Source organism: Ambystoma mexicanum, chromosome 8 (assembly GCF_040938575.1).
Source record: "Ambystoma mexicanum isolate Mex_15411 chromosome 8, UKY_AmexF1_1, whole genome shotgun sequence".
Classification (NCBI taxonomy): domain Eukaryota; kingdom Metazoa; phylum Chordata; class Amphibia; order Caudata; family Ambystomatidae; genus Ambystoma; species Ambystoma mexicanum.
Genome location: NC_090929.1, coordinates 1,522,254,367 through 1,522,276,713, shown reverse-complemented (window position 1 = coordinate 1,522,276,713; position 22,347 = coordinate 1,522,254,367). Strand labels below are relative to the sequence as shown.

Genomic DNA, 22,347 nt, shown 5'->3' with positions numbered 1-22,347 from the left:
GGATACCTTCAGTCGTATCCCACCGCTGTACACCAATTTGTTAAGACGGATTTCTGAACTCTGTCCTGGTGGCGCAGAAGTTCAGAAGGCCAACCTAATTACTTGGAACAGGGTAACCTCTGGACAAGCCAGACCAATCAAGGTAGCGATCGCGGCGGTCAAGACTAGGTCTCAAGAGGGGTGAGGGTGACTGAAAGCCCGCAATGAGCACACAAAGCAAGAGCGCTTACAAACTACTCCAAACAGGTGTTATATCAAAAATATAAACACATTTATTTTAAGGCTTTTAAAACAACGACCGTAGCGAGAAAATCACAATATCACAATATTAAACCAACACATACCATATCAACACAATATATATACAAATACACAGTCGCAAGCGTTTAAAGCACGAAATATGTAGTCCACCTGAAAGGAAAGGAAAACAGGCAGTGCGATAACGCTTTAGACTCAGTTCGCCTTCAGAGGCACCTAACTAGATGGAAGTCCGAGCCCTGCGAAGAGTGGAGCCTTGTGCTCAAAGTACCTGCCACGCCGGTGCCAACGGGCAAAAGGGGAAGCTCTTCGGAGGAAGTCAGGCAGTTCGGGTTAGTGCACAGCAGAAGGAGAACAGGTTCCGCAACTCAAGCGCAGCCTCCACAGCGGGCAGAAGCAGAGCGCGAGTACGGCCAAAAGGGTGCTGTTTTTACACAGCAGGGAAAAGCAATGGGATACTGCAGGAGGGCGACCAGATCCTAGCTAAACTACTCACCGGTCCCCGAAGCAAGCAGACCCAGGCTTCTCCACATTAGTTTCAGCAGCTGGCAGGTTCAGAAGAGCAGGGAACGCCTCGAAGTCGTGTAGAGCAAAAAGACGTCCCAATCGACGAAACCAGCACAGTTTTGTTGCCGCAGCAGGACAACGGAGCGGCTGTGTGTATTCAAGCCAAATGTACACTCCTCCCTTCAGACCTGGGGACGCCAAGCGTACGAAGCGTGGGAGAGTGACAAGGACTCGAAATACAACACAACCTGGCGGCAGTTACAGAGCAGGACTCCCTTGTAAGCTGGTCAGTCAACTGGATGGCCCAGAGACACTTCCGAAGGCTTACTTGGCAGGAGATGATGAAGTCGCCGGGAATAGCTGTTCCTGCTATTCCAAAGGTCGAAGCACCAGTACAGGCCTTCTGGTTCGATCCAAGGAGGAAGGGGTTTCACAGGACGACAGCAGTGCAAAGGAGGATTCCTTCAGCGGGTCACCAGCGATTCCTCGGTCCAGCCTCTTGGTTGCAGGATACTTGGCTCCTGTATTCCTTCGTTCGTGAGAACTCAGGAGATCGACATGGTAGTGGTGTTTCCAGCTCCCTCTTATCCACGGTTCCCTTCGCGCCAAAACGGAGGGGAGCCAATGGGAGATCCGCTCATCAACACACACACCATACGTGGACCAATCACGGACCACGGTGGTCCCAGGCATTCACACCACCCCAGACTCTCTGGCACCCAGGATGTGTATTGGGACCAGACATCCCAGCCCACACCCTGGAGGCACACAAACGACATGTAGAAGCCCGCGAAAGCAACCACGTTTCACGGGAAAGTACATGCCCAAATAAGGAAGGCCCCGGGTCGCCCGACCTGGGGAAGGTGAAGGGAGCAAGACGGTCAGTGGACAAGACAAAGGAGCCTCGTGGTCTGGCCATTTTGGAGAGCCAGGCCACCATTTTGGGTTCAGGGCAAAAACGTGCTCAGAACGCCAAAAGGAGCTCAAAATAAACAAAACGATCGCTGCCACCATTCGAGTCCCTGAATGACTTGCACTGATCAAATACCATCCTAAAAGAGTATCTAGGGTCTGTAGAAGGCTAGAGACCCAAGAGAGCTGTAACTTAGCTTACCGTGCCCTCTTGTGTCATGTTGCACTAAAGCCGCAACACGATAAAAGAAACTACGGGAAACAGCGTTCCCCGGTACTGACTGTCTTAAGGGCATGTCAGTTTCCCCGTAAGAAAGGAGCGAAAGCCCAGAGAAGTGCGGCAGAAGGCTGTACTTCTCTGGCAAAGTCAAGAACAAGGTTAAAAACAATAGCAAAAAGTTTAGGGGTTGCCACATGGAAGGAAAATTCCCTACAATTACGAAATCTTTCCTAACAGGGGGTCCCCCCGCCAGACCCCCCTTTTTTAAAAAAAAAAACTTTTTTTAACCTTTTTTTTTACTCACAAAACCCCCCAAAAAAATATAAATAAAAAAAAGAATGTGAACAGTGAGGGTATGAAGTCCCCTTTTCGCATTTTCAGGCATGAAGGGCAGGCCAAAACAGAAAGATGAAACTAGATGCACAGAAGATAGGAGCTGTGGTTGCCTAGGAGAGCAGAGAAGAGCAAGGGAGAGCATCAAAGCATGGGAGAGGAGAGTGGAAGGAACCAAACTGCCAGTAGGGGTGGAGATGCAGGCACCCAACGTGGATGTAGAGATCAAGGCAACCATCAAGAGCCAAATAAACATAAACCATATGGGCGCTTATTGACCACAAGCATTCGTATCCTGATTGGTTGCCAGGATCCGAATGTTAGCTGTACCCCGCTCCTTCCTTTGTTGCCCCACTGAGCAGGCTCTGCGTCCCTTCCTCTCCTGCTGCCTTCTCCATCCTTGCTGCATCCTTCTGCAAGCATAGGCCACCCGATACACCACCAGTCCTGGTTACCCTCAATGGAACAAACCTCGGACCCTGGACCAAAGGCCATTCAGCATCCGCTGCTCAGCAGCCACCTTCGAGCAGCTTTTCCTCGATTTGGCCTAATTCTGAGAAACATGGGGGTCAATGCATAGCACCCGGCCTATTAGCCAGATGCAAATACTATTGAAGCCGGAGCCTTGATAGAAATGCGTGGAGTTACAGACCCATAGCTCTTCTTATAATCCACACCCTTCAGTTTGGGACCAGAAGTCGGGCATCCAGACACAAAAGTGCTGCATTGCCTTGGGGCCAGGCTAAAACGCTAAATTACTGACCGACCCTAAGGTCTATAATGCTTAGCACATTACTGAAACCAGTTGTCTCTAACCCTCCCCTCATTCTTTTTTTCCATCCATCAGCCCCCCTTTGCCCCCGTACTCATTACTTGACGCACTGAGCCATCATTGTTTTTGTTAAGAAATGGTATGTCTTGCCTTTTTTGTGGGGCTTTCAATATACATTAAGCAATACACACTAAAATAAGGTGTTTGGGGCACTTCAGAAATCACACGCTGCTGTACTATCCTTCCTGTGTTTAGTCACCGTCATTACACACACTGCCCGTTTTTCTATTGTACTCCCGTTTACCTCTCTCGAGGCCCGTGATCTGGTTTTTCAGGGTGTCTCTCTGATGTTCCACATCGATCTTCTGATCCTCCAGCAGGCGAAGCTTTCGCTGGATCGCTTCCCTCAACTTAGAAAGTTTGGAGATCTCCAGGCGCATCTGGTTCACTTCATCCTCTTTGGTCTGTGATTAAAATAATATAAAACTCATTTACAATGATCCCATGAGTCTCTTCCTTTTAGCAATATCGAATTCTAAAGTAGTGAACACTTAAAACATAAACACATATGCTGTAATGGAGCAAAGGCAAAGGCTTATTTATTTATATTTATTAAGCACCACATGCCCATAGGCCTCGGAAGGCCTTAACTGTGTCTTAATGAGCAGGACCGCCCTATTTCCTTACCTAGAACCGCCATGTTTCTTGAAGTAGCCCATAGATAGGACTCAATTTAATCTCCGAGTGGGGAACATCAAGGTACATTTGGGGGTTTTAGGTTCAAATCCCAACTACTCCCATGCAGTCAATCCAATGCAGAGGAAATGGAAGCAATTGTAAAACATTGTCATCAATGCCAACATAGGAACACGTAAAGCCAACTAGGTTAGAGCAACAAACGGGTATAGGATACTATCCTCTTGCCCTCCTACTCCGCTGATCTTTACCTCTTTCCCATCTCCCCCTCCCCACTATCAGTCCTCTAACTCTCCTGTTTTCATCTCTCCTCTTCCTTCTTTCTGCACCCGCTTGTTCCCATTATACACCATCTCTTCCGTATACATCTCGCTCTCGCTCTCTCAAGCCTATACATCTCTAAAGCGTTGCTCCAAAATCTACTTTTTGGGCATGTAACGAGACCGCACAGATCTGGTACTATAAACGAATCTAGGCACCCGCGCACCCTATGACACTTACTCTCGCGCAACTGACCTGGACTGCGTCCCCGAGGGCGTTCAACCTACCAGCGCTTTGAGATCATACCAGTGATATATAGAGCACTATATAAATGTCAAATAACATAACATAACCCTAAACTTTGGTGGCCCTCTGGAACTATAAAACGAATCTAATCCTAACTTTTGGTGGCCCTTTCGGTAAATCTTTGCTGACCCTTTGGGTTTGGCTGTTAAAGTATTTACCCTTTTTTCTGGGTGCAATATGGACGGTGTGTGCATTTGTAACATGTATGCTATGCTTCAATGTGCCAGAGGTGTAGGAATTCATGTGACTGTTTTCTGTGTGGCATTTATTTTGCGGTCCAGGTCATGACTGCATTCCTGTATGTTTTTGATGTCTAGGACTCCCTTTCTTCCCACAAGATAGGCTATATGTATAGTGCCTTTGCTCCGATATTGGAATTAAATTTAGAATTAGGAGTAGGGACGGGCTTTGACTAACAACTATTACTGGTTGTATATAGACACTGTATTTTACTGTGTATTAAGTTTAACCCAAAGTACTTATTTGACATAATAGATATTCTATGTGCGATTTTTAGTGTGTCATTTTTTGTTCGGTATATCAGGGTAGTGTATTCTTTGAGGGAGACCATTAGAAATAACTTGACATCACTGCCAGCCTTCCTCCCTCCCTCCCTCCCTTGAGATAAGCTTGACTGCTCTGCCACAGCCAACATTATGAAGACGTCTGGTCTAGCTTTTGATCGGAACCCTGTTTTTGCATTAGGTAACAGTTTCACACCCCGACTCGATGGTGAGATGTGGAAATATCTCCCCAACAATAAGAAATCTGGAATGAAGCACTGCATATAATTATTACATTATCATTATGAGTGCCAGTAGTATTCACTATACAGAACTTAACCCACAGAGGAAACAATCTGCACAATTGGAACCAGGGACCGTATCTCTCCAGGAATTAAATCGCCACACTGGCTCCCAGTGGCTGCGAGGATTAAGTTCAAAACCCTCTGCATTGTCCACAAGGCCTTCTGGGGCCTTGGGCCAAAATACCTTCAACTCTCTCTTCCTAAATATCTTCCTTCTCGAGCTCTTCGCTCATCCACCTCCAACTACCTCAGGGTCAGCCGCTTCTCCACGCAACGAGCTGGGGGTAGATCTCTCTCTGCAGCAGGGGCCTCCCTCTGGAACAACCTTCCTGCCTCCCTGAAACTTGAGGAGAACCATCTCCGGTTCCAGAAGCACCTCAAAACCTTCCTTTGCCTCCGCTTTCTCTCCCTCTCTCCCCTGCTAAAATCACTGAACCTGCACTGAATCTGCAACTGGCCACTCACCGATCTCGGTCCTTGGCCCAGCCACTCTTCCCTGCACTGTCTACCTGCACTACGGGACTGTCTCTGTATCCTACAGCCCCTTCTCCCGGTACTTACTTTGCACTTGCCACCAGCTGGCCCTATTTTTTATCTTGTATTCTACTAACCACGTACTGCACTCTCCTTGCACTTGCCACCAGCTGGCCCTATTACTTATCTTGTATTCTACTAACCATGTACTGCACTTCCCCTCTCCCCTTCCCCTTCCCCTTGCACTTTTCCCAGTCCCCCTACCCTTGCACCTGCGCGATCTGAATAACACCTGGCCTAGTAGGATCATTGTCTGTTCTCCCCTTGTCCCCCCCCGCCTCGTCGTGCCTTGAAACACGTGTGTAGGCGCGTTACAAATGCCATATCATATCATATCATTTCTGTCTTTTTGCCCATCCTGCTGTAATTTCTGAATATCTCCTTTCTACGCTTGTTTTGAAATTGTGGTTTGTGGCCTCCTCACCCTCCTTCACGATAGCCACAGCTTCGGCGTAATTTTCCTCGGGTAAGAGAGGTGCGAAAAGGTGCCACATTTCACGGTCGTACCTGGCCATTAATGCTAATGCGCTGGCCACTTTTACTGCAGTGGCCCCTACTGTAATCACCTTCTTGCCAAATGCATACATTTTTTCAGCCCTCACTCTCCAGTGGTACCGCGTATTTACCTGCTTGCAAGTGAGCTTCGCTGCTTGCAGCCCCCGAGACCACCGACTCCGGTGATGGTTGTGACGTGAGACACTTAGGTGTGGTGTCTGGTGCCTTGGACTTTTTGTCTAGCCTGTCTGTTGAAGGCCGGCTCTGTGAAAGGCTGCTTCGGGGTGCAGTGTCCCTCCTCCCATACATAGTCGAGGATAGCGATGACCACAACAGATCTCTGTCTTTTATGCATATGATCAAAGAGAAAAAAAAACTCCTTTTTCTCTTGTGAAGGGACTACGCAAAATTCCCAGCACATCTTTATCACTAGTGATTGCAAAGCTCCAATCTCGTCTGGTGACGATGGTTTTGGAACTTCGTCTGCTTGGTCATCTATTTGGTCACCATCAGTGTCCAGCTGGTCACCTCTGAGCGGAGATCCCGTGGTAGTAGTGGTTGCTGCATCTTGTTAATCTTGTGGATCTTGATGCGTGTCTGTATCAGAGATCTCCCCTCCTCTTGCTCCCTTTGCTGTATAAGCACGCTTTCAGCGGTTTGCTCCTTTGTTGTGAAAAAGCCTGAGTGTTTTCCTGACTTCAACGGGCGTGGGACATGATGTTGGGGAGAAAGCGATCCCTTGCGATGCTTCTGCTTTTCTGTTACTTTGCGGGTAGGGGAGTGGGATTTGGTGAATCCGGTGGAGACCTTATGGGTTACAGGGGCCTTGCACTGAGTGGGAGCACCTCTGCTTCTGGTTGTGGTACTTGCACCCTGGCCGTCAGTCTTGTGTCTAGCTGAGCAATTAGGTTTTGTAGAGGACAACACCTGTAGCAAGAGCAAGGTCTGCAGATTTAGCAATGGATCTTGACACTGCGCCAGAGGGACCTCTCCCAGCTGTTTTTTACGGTTATCACGTGCTTGCTGTGGGAGCACCATTGACCTCAACAGTGGCGGCGGCTGCCGCAATGACTTCTCCATAACTATGGTTTCTCTTGAATTTGAAAAAAACTGGCGATCCTCTGTGCAGTGCCTCAAACTTGGAGTCTAACTTATACTGCAGGATGACCTAAAGCATGACCTCTGAGTACATCATTGGGGAAACTGCAGCAGTGATTGGCTGGGGAATGTGCATCCACCCTTGGCCCACTGATTGGCGCCATTGCCCATGGTAATCTTGTTGTTGGAGTGCAGCTAGCTCCATACCCTGAGCCTGTGTGCTCTGTGTTGAAGATTTAAAGGCCACCCCTTGTGGTCTCACAGGCGCTTCTTGTGCTGGCAGGCTGTTCTTTTACTATTGGCACAGTATTTTCCCTGGTGGAGGTCCGTGGAGCCTCTAGACTTCGCTTCTCTGCTGATGAGCTTTTTTCTTTTGCCGTCGACTGCTTGCCTCTCGTCGATAAGTGTTTTCCGGTTTCTGTCAAGCTTCTGTCGGTAGATTGTTAGGGAGAATTCTCTGTTTAGGCTGAATCTCCTACCCTAGTGAGTCCCTCAGCAGCTTTGCTGGATTTTCAGGGTTTATTTTTTTCTCCTGCCAAGAGTGAGACTCTTTTACCCTCACTCTTGGGCATGATTTGAGTGTGTTTCTTTGACTCTAGATGTGTTTAATGGGCTATGGGGTCTTTTACTCCATAGGGCTTCATGTGTTTTTGTGATGTGTGTTACACAGCACCCTCAGTGCAGTAACACAGGGGTATCATAGTGACCCCCCAGTATAGACTCCATACCCTGGGACTGACTACTGTCTTCCCAGGGCATGTAAAGTCACAATTGACTTTACTAGTCTTGAATTCTGAACAGAACCAGTACAAACCATCATATTGTGGACGTACTGGCTGGGGCAATTCAATTGCCCGGGGTCTGTTAGTCGAGGGGGCACGTCTCCGTCCCCCCTGATCGAATTTTGGCTGGTGGCAGTGGATACTACTTTTTATATTCAACCACGAATATTTCTCTATGGGATTTTCCCATTGTTCGAGGCTACTATCTTTATTTATTTAATTAAGATAGCCTCGAACATACCGCCGGTTTATTTAATTATTATTAATTCTCCGGTTGGTATTTTTTTGCCAAAACTCGGTTCTAAAATGGCGTTTGTGTTCTCTTCTGTGACTCCAACCCAAGTCGAGCCCATTGTTCCACTTTTTTGGCGGGCTTCTCCATAGAAGCCCTCCAAAGTGGTGCCACTCTGTCTGGGGTACTTAAGAGGGGTGGAGAGGGATTTAGGCACCCTGGACTGAGTTGCCTAGGCAACTGAAGTCGCACTCCGTCCTGATTGGCCGAAGTGGTGAGCCGGCCCGCTCACCACTTAGCATGTTTGAGTGACAGCTAGGCTGAGTGAATGGGGGGTTTCTGCATAAAAGCAGGGCTTCGGGGACTGTAACTTCAGAAGTCGCCACAGGACCTAAGAATCTGACGAGGGAGAAGCTGAGCCGACCTGCCACGACGACACTACCGGTGGAGCCCTGCTGGACCGTCTCACCACTTTTCCCAACGACAGAGGAGATCTCCCGCCGGAGAGTCTTCTTCCTTTGACTGGTGGGGATAACCAGTTTCACCGTCTTTTCGCCTTCCCGACGCATCTCGTGGCCGCCATGCCTGTGCCAAGCACCCCGGCAACTGGAATACCACGTTTTACCACGACTGCGAAATAAAGGGTAATACCTTTAACTGGAAAACTCTGCGGCTGGTTTCTTCCTTGGCAGTGCAACGACCTTCATCTTTCCTCCAAGTCGAGATCTTCTCTTCCCCTGGACGACGACGAGACTTGCACCCGCTGCCAGGAACAACTGCCACCGCTGGAGGATCCTTCCCACTTAAGGTACCATGTCCCGCCTGGCTTCCCTTGCCACCGACTGTACGGGGTAGATTTAGCCCCCGGCTTTCGAACCTGGGTTAGCCTGGGACACCCTGGCTAAACTTTTCTGAGCCTCTATAAACTCTTTTCGAACTCTCTGCAAGACTTTCTAAGCCTAGTGTAGCTCTGTGATCTTGGGCGCATTTGTGCTCTGCTCTCTCTAAGAGTGGGCCCAGCCTATGGACTTTGGCTCACAAGTGACTTTTGCTCTTCTGCCTTGCTAATAGTGTTCCTAAATCTTAGAGTGGTGTACCTTTCCATATTCGGTCTTTTTCACTCCTTTCTTCATAAACTTATTGGAGTGCCATCTATAGTTAAGCGCTCACCTCTGTATGGAAATAAGTGGTGTTAACTAAGACTTATCTGATACGGAATAAGGGTTGTATATATTATAATAGTAACTGTGTTTAGAGTGTTTTACAATAAGAGTGCTAGAGTGTTTCAAACAGTGTGTTTTTAAATAAATTGGATTGGTTTAGAAAGAAATGCACTTTTGCATGTTAAAAATAGTATGTCGAAACTTTTGTTTTTCAAATCTTTTGATTCGAAACTTTGACCATAAACCTCTCCCACCGAGTGTCTGCTCATCGACTAGTGTTCTGTAGTCGACCATCTTTTTGTCAACAGACCCTTTTTGGAAGAGGGCTTCACTTTTTCTGTCGACGATTGTGCCATTGCCAAATGAGAGCACAGTGTCGTTGACTGTGCCATAGGAAGATCTCCCGCTGTTTCCCTTATCGACAACTGTGGAGCTTGGGGTTTTGAAGCATCCACACTTTGTTTAACCCTCAGCCTTGGCCTTTTAGGCGGTCCTTCTTCATATTTAGCCCTTTTAGAGAGGGGCTCCCATTTTTATGGGTGCCTGGGGGCCACCAAGCGCCTAGAAACCTCTGCTTCTGATGGGGGGTGATGCCCCTCATTAAGCCAGCACACAAGGCATCTTCGCCTGTCCTTCAACATTTTAGTGCTGAATCCTTTACAAATGTCACACTCTTCTGCAGAGTGGTTAGAATACAAGCAAAAGATGCATTCACTATGCTTGTCACCTTCAAAAACGTTTTTTTAGGCCGCTGGTGGCTCAGGCCTTAAACAGGGACTTTTTCCCATCCATCTTTTAACTCCTTCCTTGCATATCTGATAAGGCAGATGATCCTGAAGATGTGTTCTCAAAACAAGCAGATGTGAAGATATAGGGCATCATTACAAGTTTGGCAGTAGCCTTGCCGGTAAAACCTTACAGCCCTGCCGGACCCGGTAATTACTTCGTGGACGCTGGAAAAAAATGCTCCCCATTCCCATTGATCCCGATATGGCTCAATGGGAATGGGGAGGTCGGATGCACTGGCACCATTCAGAATGCTCGGCTCGCGGGTGCCTTCCCGCCCACCAGGTCAGACCTGGCGGGCTGGAAGGCATCTGCGAGCAGAACTCGTAGTTTGCCGGTCCAGTAACAATGGTACAGGCAAGCTCACCGGTACCGTTGTTACCGGACCGGCAAACTACGAGTAGAATAGAAGTTAGTTGTGGAGATTTCTCCGAGGAAAAACAAGGACTCCTTCCAGCATGATATACAATTAGGCTGCAGGGGAGGAGCTACATACTAGACGTTCCATTGGTGGGGACCAAAAGCACCCATAAGGAGGTTAATTGCCTACAGAATAGACATTTATTTTTTCTTAATTTACTATTGCAAAAATGCAACTGAAGATTCCCAGCCTGACGACTGGGAATGTTCATAGCATGTGAATCTATTTAAGATCCAATGCTGGAGAAATAACTTTACTTCTCTGCCAGCCTTCCTTCTTTCCTTGAGATAAGCTTGACTGCTCTGCCACAGCTAACATTATCAAGATATCTGGCCTAGCTTTTGATCAGAACCCTGTTTTACCATTAGGTAAGACAGTTTCATATCCCAACTCGATGGGGAGATGTGGACAAATCTCCCCCACAATAAGTAATCTGGAATGATATGATATGTTATTTATAACACGCTTAATACCCAGAGGATTCTAAGAGTGGACCCGGGGATCGAACCTGTGGTGCTCCGTGTCGTCTTGTTTCCAAGGCGAGCACGTTACCCCTGAGCTATCCTCCCAAATGAAGCACTATATACAAATATTACATTATTACATTATCTTTACTAGTAGCAGCAGTATTTACTATACAGCACTTAACCCACTGGTGAAACAATCTGCACCATTTAAATTATTTCTGTCTTTCTAAAATTATGTCTTTCCTTTTTGCCCATCCTGAGGTAATTTCTCAATATCTCCTTTCCACGCTTGTTTAGTTCTTTAATGGGCCTCTTTCTTTTACCCACAGTGATCAGCAACATGCGCAGCACACGGATCCCGCTTCCATAAACAGGATCACGCCTTTGGAAATGATGGGGTCATAAGCACGTGATCAACACAGTGATGCCCTCCTCATTTCATGACTGCCCCACTCACTTTGGGGTACCATCCTTTACTCAGATTATCTACCAATTAGGGGTCCTCTTGTTCCATAGAAATCACACTATGATTTAAAACAACCCTCATAGAACAGGAGGTCTTTCTCATGAATTCAATGTGGAACAATGGTGGGGCACACAGATAAAGGAGCCTAGAAAAAAACAAGGTTCAGTCTTTATGGAGTGAAAAGGATGACATGCAAGAGAGAGGCTTAAAATAAAGACTTTTAAGGTCGACATGTATGACTGGTTTAGAGATGTAAAATTAGTAATGGGGATGGTTGTGAGCGGCCATTAAAGAAGGGTATGGAGGGTTGAAATCCCCATTATAAAAACAAGGACATCTGAATGGAAGGGAACCATTTAGGGCACAGCAGGCCTGCTGTTTCTGATTCTAGTCCACCTTCTATTGCTGGAAGGCAGGATGCTGTGTGTCAGCATCAGTGTGCAGCAGAAAAAGGGCGCTTCTCTTTTTTAATTATTTAGATTATATAGAAGTTGCCGCTGGAGACTACGTCAAAGGTTTAGGGAGCGTTTTCGGGTTAAGGTGGGCAAGAATTCATTTGACTGTGCAAAGTAAGATTTTTGTTGAGAGGCCTAATAATGGAGCAGTTTGGGTCTTTCAGCTCTCTCTGAAATTAGGATCATGAAGGGGTCGCTGTGCCAATCATGCTGCTTAGAACACAAGTGTAATTCTCCAGGGCAATGCCCATGTTTGAAGCAGCCCGAGAGCCGTACCACCTTTGCACCTCATTCCCTACTCCCACCAAGCCACCATACTAGTTAGCAGTGGAAGTGTGAAACACAGGAGCTAAATGGTGTTTATCATTTTTTTTAAAGTACATGATACGGTGTCCATCTGCGTGCTGCTGCGTCCTAGAACAGGTAGTCTGTTTTTATGGTTCGTTTCTACAGCATTGTAATGAACATTTTAACTACCTGCTCACGGATACAGCAAAGGAGAACTCATAGCATCAGGTATGCTTTTTGGTTTTAGTGCATTTTGGTGGCGTAGCCATCAACACATCGCCAACACCATCGCTACAGAGAAGAGAGAGAGAGAGAGAGAGAGAGAGAGAGAGAGAGAGAGACAGAGACAGAGACAGAGACAGAGACAGAGACAGAGAGAGAGAGAGAGAGAGAAAAAGGGGGCCAGAAAATCGACTTTGAGGTCGGCATGACAATTGGAAAATGTGAACGCATGTTATTTCTTGTTTCCTTACGCCAATGTAATTCAATAATGGCGTGTTTAACTTATTTTCAGGAGTACTGTTACATGTCACGTCTGAGTGTCAATTTTAAACCCAGGCAATGCGCAGTGATCTTTCTTTTCGGAGTCAAAGGGAGTTGGGCTATATTTGGGCTACTTTCTGACAGTATGTTTCCCTTTCTGGTTACTGTTACAATACATGCATACTTTTTGAAGAGGTTTTGTACCAATGGCAACACACACAGGTCCTCATAAGAAATCTAAGAGGACCTCTGTCTGTTCCATGATGTCAAGTTTAAATGGAATAATAAGAGACTGAGGATAACCTATTAGATTCGTATAGCGCCCAGATCAAGGAGTGGAATAGCACTCCCAGACTTTATTGCTTATAACGAGGTGGCACAGATTCGAGTCATAAAGGAGTGGTTCTCAGGGCATCTCAAACACTAGGTGAGAACGGACAGAGTTGTTGTGGTGGGGAATCCTTTGGATGGGTTGCATTGGCTAAATACCTCGGATAGGCTGCATAGCCTGCTATTGAGTCAGATTCAAAAACTAGTTGGGACCACATAAGATATGATATGAGCAGTCATTTATAACGCACCTGTACACAAGTTTTTGGGATCCGCTCATAAGGAAATATGGGATCACCTCCCAGCCCTCACCATTTACCCCATTATTTAGAAACCCTCTGTTTTCACCAAAGATGAAGCACAGTAATTTAAAAATCACTTGCAATCCCATTCTGTCCACAAAGACTGAAACTCCTGGACATTATTCATGTACCGGATACATAACAGGGTGAACAATTTCACACTGAGACAGCATGACCTTCCTGGGGGGTGGAGGGGTGGATTCGTGGGGTTTGTTTTTGTTTAAATTTGAGAAAGTTAAAGAAATGCATCACAGGGTCATGAATACGCATCGTAAATTCCCTGCTCCTGATCTAAACATGATTTATGCGCATTTCAAAGCGAATCCTGTTTCTGAATTTGGGAGGCACTCTGAAATGGGTAGAAATTCCCTTTGTCCTACTGCTTTGTGCGATATCATAAAACGTGGGAAAAAGTGTATCAGAATGTGTTCATCTATGAATATGAAGAAATGTCAGATTCCTTTTGAGGACTTCTCCACGGGGACGAAAATGGGTCCCAGATAGAGCAAAACATCAATATAGGATAACTGTGACCAGGCTGCAATTATACATACAACCAACAGATGTACTCCCCACTTGTGCTGTTGCTTCTTTTCTCCCCTTCTGCTGTCCCTCACCCTTGTGTTTCCCTACTCCCTTTTTGTGCTGTCTATCCTCCCTGTTTGCACCGTCACTCCTCCCCTTGTGTGCGGGCCCTCCTCCCTCTGTGTGCACTCCCTCCTCCCTCTGTATGCTGTCCCTCCTCCCTCTTTGTGCTGTCCCTCCTCCCTCTTTGTGCTGTCCCTCCTCCCTCACTTGCATCATCCCTCTTCACCCCTTGCACTGTTGCTCCCTCCCTTGTGCGCTGTTGTTCATTCCCCATGCGCTGGTGCTCCTTCCCCTGTGCACTGTCGCTCCTTCCCCTATTGCACTGTTGCTCCTTCCCTCCATTGCGCTGTCGCTCATTCTCCCCCTTGCTCAGTTGCTCCTTTACCTCCTTGCTCGTTCGCTTCTTCTCCCCTTTGCTTGTTCGCTCCTTCTCTCCCTTGCAGCGGTTGCTCCTTCTCCCCCTTCCAGCAGTTGCTCCTTCCCCCGCTTGCTCTTTTACTCCTTCCACACCTTGCACTGTCAACTCCTGCCCCCCACCCCATATGCACTGCCTCTCCATCCTTCAAATATTGTACAATACTCCTGTGTACTATTGCTGGCCTCGCTTTCATTGATAGGATTTTGTTATTCTCCCTTGTGTTGCCATTCATTTTGTATTCTTCACCCCACCCCACCCGAACCGCTACCACCACCACCACCACAGTGCTTTCCGCACCCCCCCGGCACTGCCCTTCATTGATATGATATGATAGGTTATTTATGACGTGCTTAACACCCAGAGGTTTCTAAGCGCGGACCTGGGGATCGAACATATGGTGCTCGGTGTTGTCTTGCTTCCAAGGGGAGCACCTTATCCCTGAGCTATCCTCCCGAGACATTCCCTCCCATGCTGTCATTTCTTCTGCCCTGTGCTGTCATTCCTCATTTCGTCCCTCCGTGCTAAATGTAAAATGCAATTAACAACTACAAACTACAAAATGATTGGCATTACCAATGCTTTTTTAGTTTGGAATCCGGAATGACCCCCTGCGTCTTTCACTTGCAGGTGCCAAAGCCAATAACAACCACCAGAGCAGGCCATCCATAAGAAGCACCACAGAGCCCTGGTCCCCACTGCACGCAAGAACTTAACTAGGGCAGGAAGGCCATTATCCACGAGGGCGGTCATTCCTGTGGTTTGTTATCGCCTAAATGTGAATCCAGAGAGAGGTGTGTCTGCCGCGGCTGTTCATTATGAAATCAAAGCTGTGAAATGATCAAGAATGATGGAAACAGAAGGATAACTTGTCTCTGAAATTACCCACCACTTTGTTTGGAAATTAAATTAACTGGTAAAGGTGAAGTATAAGGTTTCATGCACATCGGCAAGATTGCTTTCCATTTAACACACCATTTAATAACTTGTAACTGCTTATAAATGTAATGGGGTTTTGCAAGGATCGCTGGCGCTGTCAAATAATAAAACTAGTCATGGCACAGTAATTTCACTTGTGCTTGCTGAATCCTAAAATCACTTGCTTTAAGCCCTAAAACTTCCAGCTCAAGTTAACTTTCAATTATGTTTCAATTTATAATTTAATTTCCGAAATGTTTATTATATATAGGGCGGTGGTCTATAGTTAAGGTAAAGCATGTGTACATAGACTTTTCCAAAAGCTCTATTGCCAATAACCTTTGACTTGCTGGAAGGAATTAGACGAAATTCTCCTAAAATCAATGTTATCCCCATACCTCTCCAACTGGAAGGTTTGGGAAACATTGGCTAAAAGGTGAAAAAATAATTAAGAAAACAAAAAGATGATGGTTTCGGCCTAGTCCCATTCATTTTCTCAGACAAAAGGTGAATTGATCAAACACTAGTAGCGCTACAACCGCTTGGCGGATTTGGACCAAAGAAGAAACAATTTGGGCACACCACGCTGCAGATGTGCCTTGCTAGTTTGAGGTAAATACACCCAGTAGTTCTTGAAATATTTACTGGAAAGGAGGAGCCCCCTGCTCCCAAAAACGTTTATATCTCTCCCATGGTCATTTGAAGCACAGAAGCCGAGACCCGTTTCAGAAATGACAAATGCCTTTTTTTTTTTTGCTCAATCCAAGCAATTTCTGTGATAATACCATCAGAAGCCACTAATGAAAAGTGCTCAAATTCGTATTTGGAGGAGGAAAAGGGGTGTAGGCACATCAGGCTAGAAGTAGAGAGCGGGAAAGTGGACATGTGAAGTGTGTGGAGGGTGAGAAGGAGACAGACTAGAAGTTACCATGTTAAGGTAACATGGCAACATGGTACCATGGTAACCATATTACCATGTTACCATGGTTATCATGTTACCATGTTATCAGGTTACCATGTTAACATGGTAACCTTACTCTTAATGCTGAAAAAACTGAACTCCTTTTCTTCCCTGCCAACACTCTTCCTCCTCCCTCCCCTCGCCCTACCATTCTCTTTCCCCCCTCCCAGCTCTCCTTCTCGCCCCATGCCCGTAACCTTGGTCTTCACATTGACCCTCACCTCTCTCTATCTCACCACATATCTCTTACTGCCAAGTCTTGTCACTTTCACCTCTACAACATTCGTAAAATTTGACCCCTACTTACCTTTCACGTTACTAAACTCTTAATCTCCTCCCTCATCTTCTCCAGACTCTTCTACTGTTCCTCCCTTCTCTTTGGACTCCCCTCCTCTCATCTCCCCCCACTCAAATCTATCTACCACTCTGCCATCCTCTCACTCTGCCTTCTCTCACCCCTTGATTCCATCTCCTCTTCTCTCACCTCTCTAGGTTGGCTCTCTTTTCACTCCCAGCTCAAATTCAAGTTCCTCTGTCTTGTTTTCAAATCTCTCTATGGTCTTGACCCCCCTACCTCTCCTCCCTTCTTACTTTCTATACCCCTTCTTGTTCTCTCTGTTCTGCTAATCTTTTCCTACTCTCTCCCCCTCCACCACCCTGCGCCCCCTCCCGCTTCCGCTCTTTCCAACTCCTCCCTCCCTTCCACTGGAACCGCCTCCCCCTCCACATCCGCTCTTCTCCCTCCTACCCTTCCTTTCGCTCTTCTCTAAAATCTTCTCTTTTTCACTCCCCTTCCTAACACCCTTTGCTTCCTCTCCTTCTCCCACCCCCTCATTCCTCACCTCTTACTCCTGCTCTTCCTTCCCCTCCCCATCCTCTCTAACTTCTTCTTCCCCACCCCCTGCCCTCATCTAGTTTTACTCTTTCCTCTATTCTTCCTCACACCTTCTTGCCTTCCCTCTTACTTCCGCTCTTACCTCCACTAAAACCTACCATTCCCTCACACACCTATGCCCCTCCCTACTCACCTCAGCAATATTGTAAATTGTTCCGTATACTGTTTTCGAGTTGTGATTCATTTGTCATCTTATGCTTGTTGTATTTTTGCTTGTTCTCATGTAAAGCACTTTGGATTAAAGGGCTATATAAACTCAATAAAATACAAATACAAAGGTAGTTTTAATTAAAATAATTGAAAAATGCCTAGCTTTCCCTAGTCTATGGGTTTCCCTACCTACCACAACTAACTAGCGTACTCGTCATCAGTTGGTGAAGTCCAAAAGTAAAGAATGTCCTTGGTCCAAAACTAAACTTTGCTGACCCTACCACTAAGACAAAACAACAAAATTCCAGGAGAATGATTACCTTTTCCTGGATCAGCATTCTCAGTTCAGGTTATTTTTAATAACACATCTTCAGGTAGTTCTTTGCAATGTTTTCCACAAGTTTATTCAGATCATTAAGGGGACTCCCCCCAATCCTTGGGTGTTGCCTTGTCCTGTTGCTGAAGGATCCCTCTGATCAAAGTTCCTCATCTTTGTCTTGGATTCCCTTGGTCTTTCTTAGACGTCGATAAGAGTCTCTCTTTCTCTGGTTGACTCTCACCCTCTTGGTTAGTCACTTTCTCACTAAGATAATAACGGTAATCCCAGTATTGGGTCTCACTCTCTTGGGTAATGGCTTTCTCACCCTCTTGGTGCTTAGCCTTCGCAGTTGTATGAATAGGATGAGGCCCAGTGGTGATTCTCACTCTTGACTACTGCTCCTCTCACTGGGTAGAGTAAGATACCCAAAGTAATTATTCTTACAATTCTCGATGCTGGTGCGAATATGATTAGTCCAGTATTTATTCTCATACCCCTTTATACTGGGACGAGTATGATTAGTACTGTAATTATTCTCGCTCTCCTTGATACAGAGATGAATATACAGAACACAGTAATTTTTCTCACTGTTCTTGTTATTCTTCGTACCACTGCGGCAAGTACGATTATTCCAATCGTTATATTATTTTAGGTACTAGGTCAACTAGGAGTATTATGCCAATCATTATGACCACCTCTATCCCTGGCTCTCCCGATCTCCCCGTTACCTTCCTTGTATTGGGGCTGCGTCAACAGGTTGGCATTTTCATTCTGGATTTCTCCCTCTTTCATCAGGACAGCTCTCACGTTTGGTTTTCTTGCTTCTCCAGATAAGCTTCAGAGTACTTCGCAAGCAGGGGTATCAGCACTGAGAGGGACGCTTTCTCTCTCTCTCCATTTCTTGGCCAACATCTTTGAGGACAAGTCTGATCCTCGACTCAGTTTCCATCTCGGTAACCGCTCCGTGTGCTTCCTGGTAAATTGTATCGGCACAGAGAGGGGCTTACTCTCTTCTGGTCTGTCGGCCATCACTCCTCACTGCTGTGTCCCTGCTGGGATGTCAGTCTGCTTCACAGCCACTCAGTAGGCTGTCTTTGGAACTGTGCTTCCAGTGACCCTGTTACTCCATGCTTCTTCCCTTGCTGGGGGGTCACGGTTCGCGCTGGTTCACCAGCCTGCCTCCTGGTGCTGGTTTGAAACAACTGGGTCTCTCTCTCCATCTGTCAGACTCTCTATTCTACTTTTATGATGCTGGTCTGAGGCTTCCCCAGCCTCCTTTCTCAGTGTTTGTGGCATACTCTCTGTAACTCCCTTAGGTTTCTTTATTTCAGTGCCTAACAGGTACTTGTTCTCCACAACTCCATGGATCTTATTCGTCCCAAAAACCAACAGGTACTTTTTTTGTTCTGAGACACCACAAAAACAAACGTAGGTAGATTTCTCTTGCTCTCTTCCAACAGAATTATCCTGATTGGATTGGAAAGGGAGTTCCTCATTGGAAAAGAAGTCCTTCTCCCCAGAGGGTGGGTGCGGGGGGAGGTCTGTCCCAGTGAGATCCTGCTTGGCTCTGCCCCTAGGGAGGGCATTGCGTAGCAGTCTCAGTACCCTAGCCTCACAATGAAAGGCTTCCCCTGAAGAGAAGTGACTGAATCCCTCAATTTTTCACAATTGGTAGGATTGGGGCTGGGCACCATGTTTGGGGGTAATTGAGAGATTACTGCTGTAACGCTGCAAGATGTACTGGGAAAATAAAGTGCATCACACGAACCAAAGAGTGAACGGGGTAATGGGAGTGGGTCAGGGAGGGGAAAACACAATGGAGGAGAGTGGGAAAACCAAGAAAAGAGTGGGCCACCTGGTGAGAGTGAATGAAGACGGGAAAGACATTTTAATTTTGGAACATCGGCAAACGTTACATTGATGCAGGACTCTGCATACTCAGGAATAATTATCACAAGAATAGGAAGAGGAAAAAGAGGAGTATGGGGGGGAGTCACTGGTACAGTTTTTTTTAACCTTTGTACGGATGACATTAATCAGTGTTTGGGACTAATTGGTGCCGCATGTACAATGGATGCACTGGAAATGCCAAAAGGGCAATGAATCCTGAGGTCTTTAAGGGGGGGTGTGTGCCTAGTCCGGTAGGCCAGGGCCATTGGTCACGGATGAAGGTCATGGGCAGTGGCCTTCTCTATTTGAAAATTCATTGGTGCAACAAGGACAGTGGCAATGGCTGGAAGAACCAAATAAACTATTGTATAACAAAAGCCTTGAAAATCAGTGAAAAAACCTTTAGTTAAGAGTTGAAATGAGCTGATAGGCCAGAGGCCTTACCTTTTTATAAGTCATTGTTGCAACATGGACAGTGGCCATGGCTGGGGGGGGCTGAAGAAAATATGGCATAACAAAACCCTTGAAATTCACAGAAAAAAAGTTAGTTAACGTAAGCTGATTTATCGCAACAAAACGCTTGAAATTCAGTGGGTGTGGAAAGATGACCATTTTAAATCGACATCCCTCATTGCAAAGCCAATGAACACATACAGCACATACATGATACTGCAGAAGAGATTTACAATGACATACAAAATGAAATCATGGGGGCCCATCTACAGGGGAAGATAGTTATATATTGTTGAACCCATCATTGAGCTGCGGATGCAGTGAAACGTCAGTTCTATTGCAGCCTGACTAAATAAAACATATCCACCAAATGTGAATTTTAGCATTATCCATTCCTCCTGTCTAATGCCACCGTTCTGAGTGATGGATTTGCCACCATGCAACTGCCCACCCTCCCACCAGCAGTAAATCTGTGTTTGGAATTACACGGCCACACTAGTGGCCGTGTAGTTATGGTTAAGTTGCTGTTTCCATAGGAAGAGCACTTTTTGGCGGCCTATAACTTGGCTCCCCCTGGACGAATCCTTACCAAACTTTGCAAAAAAAGTATATGGGCCACTCTGAATTTGCAAAGTTTGGTGAGGTTTGGTCTGGGGGGGGGGGAAGGAGGGGAGGGGAAGTTATAGGGGGGGGTCCCAAAACGTCTTTTTCCCATAGACACAATGGGGAAATATTTTGTGCACGCCTACAGCCCATACCGCTGGACGGATTTTCACCAAATTTGCGACAGGAGCGGCAGCTTGGTCCCGAAAGCGTGCTTTTGCTAAATTGGTGTAAATCCATCCAGTAGTTTTTTTTAAAAATGTCCAAAACATAAAGCAAAAAGATTTGTGATCTCTATGTCCGCTCCGCCGACACACTTCCCTGTTCGCTCCGCGGACAAGATGGCGATTAGCTAAGGGGCTGGCTTCATGACCGCGGACACGCGACATCTCTGCCGATTGGCTGCAGTGAGCTGTGTTCTGCGTCAGATTGTTTGGATGTGCCCGACATCTTGGATCCGCCGACAGCACAGCGGCCACCAGCAGCAACATGCTATTTCGAAAAACTATTTTTCTGTGTCAGAGTGCTTGGGGAGGTTCAGACAGTAAGAGATGGGTGAAAAACTATTTGTTCAGGCGGTAGGTGTTAATGATGTATTCCCTATGCCCGCCTCGTTTGGGACGTTTATAAGTACAGAAAATGAGGGGTCTCATAAGGGTAGTATTCCAGTCTGTGCTGTGCGCAGGCAACTTGAAACTGTTCTAAGGACACGCATGGTGTTAGCGAACATTGAAATTGAGTACATGCTGTAATAAAAAAAAAATGTTTCCTATGTGCTATTCATTTGTACGCCGCCATGGGTGTGACATGATGCAGTGGTTGTGGCCAGGGCCTAGAGTCTTGGATGCTTCCAAGACTGTACGCCCTGGCCACTACCACCGCAGCATCTCACAGCAATGGATACACCTGTAGTATTGCTTATCGATCAGATGGTTGTGGGGAGTGTGTAGATTCTTGGGCACTGGCGGTATAAGCCACTGCACACCCATACATTGTAATATCTATGGATATACAGCTAGGAGTCTAGCCTCTGGCCACAACCACTGAAGCATACCACACCTATAGATACACCCGTACTACCGCACATCACTCAGGTGGTTGTGGGGAGGGCCTGCAGTCTTGGATGCATGGTGGTTGTGGGCAGGTTTCCTGCCACCAAATTCATATGGTAAAGTGGAAGTTGGTGCTCAATGTACGGAGAGCAATGTCTGCGTCTGTGTTGTAATGTTTTCAGATTAATATTGAAGTCAAATGTCATTTTTGACACTTTCAAAAAATTAAAACACAGGACAGATTTGCAAAAGCATGCTTTCAGATCCTTGCAGATGCTCCTCGCTCAAGTTTGCTGCAATTCCATCCAGCACTTCAGGCTGCAGCCACAAGCAGACATCTATTTCCCATTCAAACCTAGGGCTTTGGCCATGCTGCATGTCCCAATAAGCAAATCAGAATACACATTTGTTCTTGCTCAGGATCAGGCCCATTGCCCAGGCACCAAAGTAATATCACAATTGTTTGTACTTACATTTTGACAATTTAGAAAAAATAAAAAAGGACAGATTTGCAAATCCATGCTTTGAGGTCTTTGCTGATGCTCCTCGCGTATGTTTTCTGCTATCCTGTCCAGCACTTCAGTCTGCAGCCACGAGCAGAAATTGTTTTGCATTCAAACCTATACTGATTTCGAAAAACGTTACCACATAGCCGGTCCCTGGTGGCCATGCCCACTTTAGCCCCATTGCCGTCCCTTGTTGTCACATTGACCTTTGGCCATGACCCG

The 22,347-nt window shown here is 46.4% G+C and overlaps 1 protein-coding gene across 1 annotated transcript in view; it reads right to left on the bottom strand.

The window, feature by feature from the left end:
- CFAP58 (cilia and flagella associated protein 58) overlaps positions 1-22,347 on the bottom strand; it is a 938,919-nt gene that overhangs the window by 554,880 nt on the left and 361,692 nt on the right. Inside the window, exon 7 of the mRNA XM_069611751.1 lies at positions 3,307-3,466. Coding sequence (XP_069467852.1) covers positions 3,307-3,466 — 160 coding nt within the window. The remainder of the gene's footprint in view (positions 1-3,306; positions 3,467-22,347) is intronic.